Source organism: Brachionichthys hirsutus, chromosome 15 (genome assembly GCF_040956055.1).
Source record: "Brachionichthys hirsutus isolate HB-005 chromosome 15, CSIRO-AGI_Bhir_v1, whole genome shotgun sequence".
Taxonomy (NCBI): domain Eukaryota; kingdom Metazoa; phylum Chordata; class Actinopteri; order Lophiiformes; family Brachionichthyidae; genus Brachionichthys; species Brachionichthys hirsutus.
The window spans coordinates 10,404,890-10,415,339 of NC_090911.1; the positions used below are offsets into that span (position 1 = coordinate 10,404,890).

At 46.6% G+C, this 10,450-nt stretch overlaps 1 protein-coding gene across 1 annotated transcript; it reads right to left on the reverse strand.

Annotated features, from left to right (window-relative positions):
* Positions 1-282: 282 nt before the first annotated feature.
* LOC137904926 (SPRY domain-containing SOCS box protein 4-like) lies at positions 283-6,786 on the reverse strand. Its single transcript, XM_068749143.1, has 2 exons — positions 6,054-6,786; positions 283-473 (listed from the first exon to the last, which is right to left on the reverse strand). Exons 1-2 carry the CDS (start codon positions 6,784-6,786, stop codon positions 346-348), a joined length of 861 nt encoding a protein of 286 aa, XP_068605244.1. The 3' UTR covers positions 283-345.
* Between the last annotated feature and the right edge of the window lie 3,664 nt (positions 6,787-10,450).

Here is a 10,450-nt window from a genome sequence, read left to right on the forward strand (position 1 = left end):
ATCACTAGGTGGCAGTGTCACCCCTCAACCACGCATCAGAGGACACTGATACTGTACATCTATAATTTAATTCAAGTCAAACACAAATGAAAAAGCAGCTGGAGATCCAGGAGAAGCTGGGTGCTGTCCGGTCCGTTTCATGCCTGGATTTCCTCCGTCGGTTCGTCCACCGTCTTTTCTCTCCGTCCTGTCATTGAGCCTTCGTTTGTGAGCTACGACGCTCGAGGCGTGGAACGCTGCATCCTTCATCCTTCTCTTTGCATCCTTAGTTAAATATCTTGAGTCCATCCGTCTTTCTGGGGAGCTGGTTTGCGTCCGTTCATTCAGCGGGCTCCGTTGGTGTTATCACTGGTACTGGAGGTAATTTTTCAGGGACTGGGGCAGAGGGAGGCTCTCGATCTCCTGGAGACGCCCCCGGCCCAACGCCACCCGGGCTGCACGCCGACACAGGTCCATCAGAGGAAGGGGCTCAGCTGGGAGGAAACACAGAGACGGAAACGTTTCAGAATGCTTTGTTTTCATCTTTTCAACAGTTGGGCAGCTTGCTATGTTTAGCTTAGCGTGCTGCTTTTAGCCACAACTCCCGTTGGACAGTAATATACTCCGTTCTTGTGATTATTCATCTGCTCGTTTGTTTTTTTATGGAGGGTCTCTACGTAGCATTAGCCGCTTCACATTCATGGGAGAGTTGTGTTTATTAGAAAACCCCACTCTCCCTCCCCATCGAAGTCTTCCTCCCTCCCCTGTGATGATACACTCTCCTCCTACAACGGAGAGTCATCGGCAAAGAAAATATCTCTCTCTCTCTCTCGCTCTCTCTCAAGGCTAGAAGAGACCTCTGTTGGGTTTTGTAAATGCTTCTAGACCCAGGAGGCTAAATAACTGTCTTATAGGAACATATAATCCTTTAATCTTTTAATTATAGTTGATAAATATGAAATAATTAAAAGTGTAATTGCGAGGCCTGCACACGACGACGGCGGTGAAGTGGAAGTGCAACGCGACCTCTGGCAAATTTTCACAGCGGCACTGAGCTAAAGGAACAAACAAGCAAACGTTTGCACAAAGGAAAACCCGATGAGACGTGATAATGAGCAGAAAAACAGACCCAACGACATGCGCAAGGTGACAAATACACAAAAACTCCAGCAGCATTACGCAGACGGTTTATAAAGACACAATCAGGCTCTTGCGATGCCGATACTTCGCTATGGATCATGAATCCACGAGACGACAAGCAGATATTTAAAGCAGAGCGTTGTGCAGAAGCGCAGAGGAAGCCTTTAGCACTAAAAACAGATGCAGCGCAGAGTGGGAGGACTTATGGCTACAAACATCGGACTCAAATCGTCCCACACAGATTTAGGAGACCAGAGTGTGAACATCCTGAATCCTTGCCTAAAGTTCTCCCTGAGAAACATCCATCTTGAGATTCTTGGCTCAAACTAACTTTGGTGCTTAAATTGTTCGTCCAGATCCTGTGAGTCATTTCTTACCAGATATACATTAGTGTCACACAGAAAGATGGGCGCTGTGGGCAGAGAGGGGGGGGGGGGGAAGACAAGCCGTGCCAGTGTTTCCTTTTAAAGCTCTGCTCTTGCTTTATCATCCTGTATTACTGTAAATCCTCTGTTCACTGTCTCCTCGGGGGTTTGTCACTGGTTAAATGTTTGTACAGATTTACAATTAAAAGTTCTCCATCCCAAAATTGCATAACATGTATACATAAAATCTTATCATTTATCCACCTCTAAAATAATCAGGAATGTGAGACAAACGTGATTCCGGACCTCGGCTCTCTCCCCAATTCTGTGCAGTCAGCTCCTTAACGCTGAGCTCCTTATTAAATGTGAGAACATGCAGCATGGTGTTTCACTGAAGTGATTAAAATCTTATTTCCTCGCTCGCTAAAGGCGGCTGTACGAAAGCGAAGCCGAGAACAATCTGGAGAATGAAATGTGACAAAGAAAAACAGTTTGGTTTATTTTTCTGCGTTGCGTTTTGCCTTTCCAATTTGCAAAAACGAGGCAGTCACTGTCACTGCGTGCAGGAGTTTTATGGCAGAACTGAGGGGCGTGTGGTGCGCCACCCATTTCATTACGCTGAAACAAATGACAAATTGATTTGAGGGAACTGTTCCCTCTCCTCTGCTGACACAGACGGGTCGTCGAGTTTATTTCTAATGGAAGGCTACATCCTGGCCTCCGGTAGGAACAGAGTTTTTAATGTTGAAGGGCTCTAAGGGCTCTGACATGAACCGTTTTAAGTGACAGGCTTCGCTCCACTGGTGTACACAAGTATAATAAATGGACAGCTTGGATATAATTATGAATCAAATGTTCTCATCACTTTTATGGGGTGTCGTCGTTGTACACGATGAAGTCTTTAAACGTGGTTAGGCATTACAGCAGCTGCTCGCTATCCACTTTATATCCCCCCCCCCCGCCCCGCCATCAGGCATCTCTGCGAGGTGATGAGACACACAACGTGTTTTACGTGTTGCTCAACAGTTCTAGCTCATTTAACAGAAAGCCTCCCAACCTCTGCTCGACCTCTGCTCGACCTCTGCTCGCCGATCGCACGGCATCAACACGGGAACGTCAGGAAAGCGCCGGCGCTGGATGACGATATCGATTCCAACAGAGCAAACACGGCTCCAGGGGGGTGTGATTAGCAAAGCGTCACACAAAAAAGCTGGAAGCAGGAGAAACAGCCAGCTGAGGTTAATTCAAATGGATAAGAAATGCTTCTTCACTATTTCAAATGGAAACGTGATCACGTTATACTACTTTGGTTACGCATCACATTTAATGACCCCTCGGGTGAATGATTTCAGACACCAAATGAAACGACCGGCGCTCCATCCCCTTATGAGGCTGTAAAGACGTTTCTGTGACTCGCCTCACATTCTCTAGTTAGACTGATAAACAGCTCGGGTGCGAGAATACGTGAAGTGAGGTTTGAGTCCACTTTGCCGAACGGTAAAGTTTACCGTCTACCGTAAAGCTTCCTGACACGAAGTAAATCTCCATTAAAGGATCGGCGCAAACCAAAATGGAATCACCTAAAACGGAGGGTCACTTTATCTTGAATGTGTCGCCCCGGATACACCCGAGAGTGAAGCGCAATCTAACTGTGGCCAATGGGAGCCCAAGGTTGTCGTTGGTATTTGTGTTCTGCACGCTGCAGCAGCCTTGTGTGTGTGTGTGTGTGTGTGTGTGTGTGTGTGTTTGTCATGTTGGACACGGCAACAGTGCGTGCGGTGCAGCTACGATGCAGGCAGTCCTTGTAAAAGACTCTCTGCTGCCTGGAAGTTGATCCTGAGTGTCAGCGGCACGTTTCCACATTCATCCCACACAACAGCATCGCTCCGCCAGCTCGTCCAGTCCTCATTGTTCACACCTCCCTCCCTCTCATCGTCTTTTATTCAGTCTTCAGAATAGTTCCTGATACTGTCAGATGCGATCCAGGATTTGCTTGCTTGTCGCTGATATGAATCTATTTTTCTCCCTCATTTTCACTTGAATTTAAGGTTTTCTCCTCCCTTTGCTTTCCTAACAGTCTCCGACAGAACAATGATGTCCCGTCAGCAGCTGAATCATATTACAGCTGCTGTGTGAAGAGAGTTTGATGTCGTGAGAGACTGACCAATCCTTCAGCCGAAGGTAGACAGGAAGTTTAAATATTTCAGTCGGTTGGTGACTAATAGAAACGTGTCCAGGAGATCACAGCTGCATTGAGGGCATTGTAATCCAAAGTTTGTTACAGTCCTTATTGTCGTATTGTCTCTGGCGGTTTAATGTCTGGGAACTAGGGGATGACAGATCTCTTTTTAATACCCCGCAGTTGCGTCGTTTCCCGTCGCAACGATATTTCACAAGCCATTCAATAGCCTCTTATCACGGGAAGACCTGTTATGTGAAGCCATTACTGAACAAGAGGATTCACACAAACACTCGTAAACACACGGAACAGATTACGACATTACACCTATTGGGTTGAAACTCACACACACACACAGCATGAATACCAGATAGCGAGACACAACCCTGTAAAATGTCAGTTGTTGCGCTGAGGAGCCGCTCCTGCCGCGTCATTCAGACACACTCCCACACTTACGGGCAGACAGCAATTATGGCTTCGTTCCCAGTATCCACAGGGCAGACGGCTGACTCAATTCTAAACTGATATCGAACGAAGCCGTAACACAGACGTGTTATCGTAACCGCTACGTCCCCTCTGCAATGGAGGAGGACACCCCGGGGCTATTTTATTTACTGGTCTAGGTAGAGGACGGTCCCTCAGGTACGTCCTTAGCTACTAATCCTTATCCTCATTGTTGATGCATGACAAGGACTCCATATTTTTTGAAGGCTCTTGCTGAGTTTCTGAGGCCTTGAAGGACACATGCATTGAATTCTTCGTAGACAAATGTCCCAAGATTCACGGCACAGAAAAACAGCCCTCAGCAGAAAGTCAAGCCGGTAATGACTATTGATTGCACTGCTAGATCAGTGTTAATAACTAGGACTATTACTACTACCAGTACAGCTTTTAATACAACTACTAATCATCCCCAGCAGTCGGTGTTGCTAGGCAGCAAGTCTGACTGTTCTAAAATAGATGTTTTTTGAAATGGTCTGTTGACATTATAAGACAGTAATCAATGCCGCGGTAACATATGATGTCTTATTGAGCTGGTGGCTAATGAGACTCATGCGTTTGCCCTCTCGGAGGGTCATTTATCCCTTGGCGGTAGAAACTCTGTCTTGAAAGCGATGCATGAAACTAAAGAACAAAACAGAGAGTTAGCTGCTCAGCGCTTGAAACTACGAGCCTGCTGCGTCGGCTATAGCAGCTGCTAGTGAATTAGCCTGAGGTGAGAGACTTTCGACAGTCAAACCGTGCACTCTGTAAGTCTGGATGCAACAGACGCGACACAAACAGTCAGACAGCGCTTTATGTCAGTCGAAAACGCTCTTGTTGTTATGGTGACCTTCAGGGCACTGTACTTGTAGAGAAGAATTTGAGAAATTTGAGGGAGTTGAGCAAAGAAAAATCAGACATAACACACAGAAACACACCGTGGTGGCATCGAAAAAGAGCATAGCACACGCTCAACGGTGTCGTTGTGTCCATGATGTGTGTTTAAGAGCTCCTCTATCACGCTGTCCAAAAGGGTAGGTCTGTTTAGGCTGCGATCTCTCGTAACACACACACACACTAGGAGTCAAACAGAAAGCTTCTCCAGAGACCAACATTGTCAAATACCTACACCCAAAGGAGAAGGCTAACATCTAAACTTATCTGTCTCTGGGAAAGGCAAAGACACAACAACAACAGCTTCAACACATCTGCTGTTCTTCCAATCAGGAAGTATTTAGGGCAGGACAAACCTTTCTGGCCCTGAAAGTGACCCCGGAAAAAAAAGCTAGTAACGTGATGTTGACGCCCGAAGGCATCATTCAAACAACTTGAAATACAGATGTCTCTTTGTGCATTCTCAGGTTCATGTGGAGAAAGAAGCTCCTGCAGAGACTCGGGGGGTGGAACTAAAAGAGCCGTAAGGTAATGATCTTATCGGCAACATGTCTGCAAGCATCTTTCATCAATACTTAAATGTGAGATACAGTAACTAATTCATGCCAGCTGTTGTGATTCAGCTTGAAATGAAGCAACAGCACGGAGGAGTTTTCCAAAGAGAAACTAAAATGCATGTTTAACGATGACACACGATGAGCCGTTAGCGCTTTAGGGAACCTGTTCCTGCACTCAGTGTTGCAGAATATGTGGATTTTTCTTTCTTGCAACTGTTTGCCGAAGCAGACATTACCAGTTTGCACCTTTTACTAGCTCTAACTTTACAGGATGGCGTAATAGAGGCAAGTCACATCACAACCTAAGACGAGTTGCTGCAGTTCCCGTCGGGCTACCGCTTCTGGCTTCCTATCCCCGTCGTCTATCCTCTGACTTCTCGGATGATGATTGAAAAGAGAATCAGTTTTTCCTCAACATGAATTGAATGTGCCGTTTGTGCGGCGTGTGATACTTACGATCCAAGCCGTTGATGTACTTAATTGATATCTCACAATGACCCCACACGGCGCTGACGATGGGATACAGCTTTTTGCCCTTCAGTCCTCGAAAAGCCACTCCGAGATACTGCGAGTCCACCATGAAGCTCAGCGTCCCTTCGTCCATGTCCAGAATCACTATCAGAGAGTCCGGCAGGGTGAACGGCTCGTCCGGCTCCAGAAAGCAGGGGTAAGAGGGTATCGAGCTGTGGGCCCTGTTCTTACTGTCGTGGTAGAGCCTGTTGCGTCCGAGATCCCAGCCCCAGGATTCACAGTCCGACCCCACCAACGCCGTGTATCCCACAGAATGTAAGGGAGCCTCCGAGGTTGCAATGCCGACCACGGCGTGGGTGCCGCGCTGCCGGGAAGGCCAGTGGACCCTCCACACGTGAAGGCCCCGCGTATATCCGACCCGTCCTCGGATACAGTCTGTACTCTGGGCGACCGGGTGGCGGTGAAATGTGAGCCTATCCTCCTCTTTGATGAAGATGTTGAGCGAGCGGTCGTCAGGGTTCCACGCATGTCGAAGCTGGATGTCCAGTCCTGCGCTCGGCATGTCCAAGAGCAGATCCAGCCTGGGGGGTTTGGAGAAATCGGGATCCCTCAGGTCCGGGTGCTGCCGGCGGTGAGTCAAGGGCCGGTAGGACGGGGAGCCGCCGCTTTCCCCACGACCGTCCACCGATTTAATGCCACCAGAGATCTTCTGTCCCATTACTATAATGGAAGGGTTGACGAGAGGAGGGTGGAATGTGTGTGTGTGTGTGTGTGTGTGTGGGGGGGGGGCGTTTGTGCAGGTGGTGCTGCGCTGACTGGAGCTTAAGGTTGCCTCATCAATGCGGTTGCGCTGGGGTGATGAGAGCTGGCGAGAGGACGGAGATGGAGATGAAGGAGCCGATGAATGATAAATGTGTGCGATCTGGTTTCATCAGGAGCGCAGAGCCGCAGCCATTCCTGTGGACAAAGAGAGAGAGGCAAAGGTCGAACGATCAGCATCCACCTCGTTCATTATTAATCGCTTACCAACAAACTATCGTCCGAAGAATGCAGTAGGCAGAAGACAACGGAGAAATACGAAAGAAAGAAGACGGAGAAAGAGAATGATGCTGATGGGAAGTGTTGGTGACGTTTCACCGTTTTTTTTTTTACTTGGGGATTAGTTGGTATTAGCAAATCATTTGCTAATACCAACTAAAATGGCACTCAGAAGAGTCCCATTTTCAAGCCTCGTCCAGAATCAGAACCAAATGAAAAGCTGTTAATCTGCTGCATCCTGATTTCGATGCAGTTCGGAGGTAAAGCCGATGCAGAGATCTCTTCCAGGAGCAGCAGCCGGCGCTTCCCGTCGGTTACTCTGGCAGACGTGGAAGTGGATGACACAACGCCGTCTCATCTATCTGCTCCTGTCTGACCTCGCCCACCACTTGTCTGACATCATCGCCGTATATAAAAACCAAAAGTAAAAAAGGCAGACAGGATGAAAACCCCATTACGCTGTTGACTAACGAGAACCGACACCGTTTGTGTTCCCAACAAGAACCTGCATGACGTGTTCAGACAATAACGAGCTGGAAAATACGTGGAACGATCTCACACGCTGCAGAGTATAAAGTTGACCCAAAAGTACATTATGTTTTGCTTTTATTCAAAGACCGATGACACTGAACCAGAAAGTGAGGTCATGGTATAGTTCATGTATACCCGCTCTCTCTCCCTCACGCACGCACACACACACACACACACACTACACACATATACCATCTCATTTTAGAAACTTGTCTTTTCCCATTCTCTTTCTCTCTCTCTCTCTCTCTATTTCTGTCTCTCATGCTGTGAATGAGGTCATGGCAGCTGGCAGCCAATGTGTGCCAGCCCTCATATTCCCCAGCATGAGAGGGTTCAGCGCTCGGACACACACACACGCACGCACACACACACACAGCTGTCTGAATGTGTGTCATCCTAGCTGGCGGCAGGTGGGTTAAGGTTTGACATTGGATGGAATATTCCAATCATCGCTGCCAAACTTCAACAAAAGAAAGCACAGCTTAACACTCGGTGTGTGTGTGTGTCGTCTGGGCTGTCATCGTAGAGGCTCTTGCCCTCTGACCCCCCAGTCTTCGTGGTAGCCACTGGCTAGTAAGCCCTCTCGAGACTGGTGGTGGGCTGACGCAGCGTCTGCTACTGCGAGGAGCAGCAACATGTTTCAGCCATCTGTTGTTTACTTTCCCTCCTTCTTCCTCCAGCGCTGTTTTCGGCTACAGCCAACTCGTTTAGGGGAAACCACACTCCTTAGCCCGGGTTCATTGTGTACTTTCAGCTGGGGCCAGACACACGAAGAGGGATCTCATGGTGGGACAACACAGGCTGCGATATTCTTTGTCCAAAAGCAGCCATTAATTTTACACTGGTTATAGATTCTTCAAATAAGAGGTCGGGTGTAATGAATTTGAGTAATGAGATGTGATTTGCAGCATCATTGTCACTTTGCAAATATTAAATAACAACAATGCATTTGACTGGAGCTTCATCTGACATTTGCTGCACCACTAATCCACTCCACTCATTCAAAAGCATGCGTGTGTGTCTGCAAGTGTGTAATGCAGACATGTGCATTGTGTTCCTCTGATTGTGTTTTGTTTTTGTTTTTTTACTTTAAGGCAACGAGGAAACAGCTGAGGAGCATCTCATTCATGCACCATCACCACCCTCAGGCCAGAAATTGTGTCCCTCTTCCAATTGTTATGTTCGTTGTTTAAATCGGGACTTGTGACGAACAGGAAGCAAGTTTTCCTGTATGATACGTTTTAGAGAGGGTCAGTCGAGGAGACTCATTGACCTCCGGGTCCACAAGGGATCAAGATAAACAGTTCAACTCAGCTAAGGGTCGCATACAGTCAAAGGTTTATGGACATTTTAGAGATAACTTAAAGGAATATTTTGATCTTCCTGTAAACTGAGAGCTAGCCTGGCACTGTCTGATACTGACATCTTTATCAACCTCTCAGCAAGGCGAGTAAATAAGCACATGCTCCAAAATGACATGCCATTCCTTTAAAGAATTTAAACACTCCTTTAGAGCGATAAAATCTGGTCCAAGGTGATGTAACCAGACTCTTGTAGTTTCTGTCTTTTTCTGATTTTATGAACCCAAATTATTCCGGATGAGGTGTTTGAGTGAAGATTTAGTTCATAACTTTATGTAAAAACCAAAGCCAAATAAATTCCATTCTTCTCTTAGTATAACAGGTTTAATGTAGTTTTATCGAACCCTTGTGTTAATTTATTGTAATGTACTTTACAACAAAAAAGACACGCCACATCGCTTTTACCAACTGTTACACAACTGATCTTAAATCAGTGCGACGTTATCTGAGCCTTTACCGTCATGCCAGATTACAGTGACTTTGCCTCTGTCCTAAATGACGTCTGAAAAGTGAATCACAAAGAAGTCACTTATTCCACTTTCCACTGCTGGGGGGGGGGCATTTGGGCACCACTGTGTATGAAAATGGAGCTCAGATGAAAACGACGGAGGGGAAACAGACACACACATTTATATAAAGCCTCGTCGAAGCGACACCTGTAGCCGCTAGATTAAACAAACTACCAGCCTCCTCTACATTGCTGCCATTCATTCCCACTGAGGGAATCCCTGGGTAGCTGAATATGCAGGAGCTGGTAGGGTGTACCATCTGGCTATTTATAGGACATCAAAATACAGACCGTAGACTTTAAACACATTATACAGCTGAGAGAGGACGACGCGCACCCGCACAGACTCTCTGGACTTATTAGGCAGTAGCAGACAGAGATATCGCCGCTCTTTTACCACTGTCTCTCTTTGTAGGTTTGACTTTTTTCTGTCCATTCTACACAAAATTGTTCATCCCTACTCCTCCATCCTCATTTGCCAGTCTTTCTCTGTCTATCCAACTTACTCAAGCAGTAAATCCGGAGGAAACACCCCCATCGGTGGGTTTAAATTCTCTCAGGGCCGGCACCAAATGCCCCTGTGTCTGCCATGTGATGATTCATGCTAGCTCAGCAGTTAAAGCGGGCTCTGCAAAAGCACCACACACACATATGCAAATTCACACATAGTTGTATGTTCGTGCAGACATTCACGGACAGGAACAGAAACCTTCACACCAGGATGAAATTGACTTTGCGTGCACTGTGGCTGGAATGACCTTCAAGCGCATCACTTTGCTGCCAATATTCAGATTTTCTGTGATATATTGTGATATCAGTAAAGTTTTAGTGGATAACCTGAATAGCTTGATTTACATTTTTTTGAAATTATATTAAATATAATGTGTATATATAGACACATGTATCCAAAACATTATTAATTAAATCTAATACATGTAATTAAA

Bases quoted from the DNA above. Each gene is read 5' to 3' on its own strand.
- LOC137904926 (XM_068749143.1), bottom strand. From the start codon at position 6,786: ATGGGACAGAAGATCTCTGGTGGCATTAAATCGGTGGACGGTCGTGGG. The intron at 474-6,053 runs GTAAGTATCACA...GTTTCCTCCCAG, and splicing joins GTACATCAACGGCTTGGATC to CTGAGCCCCTTCCTCTGATG.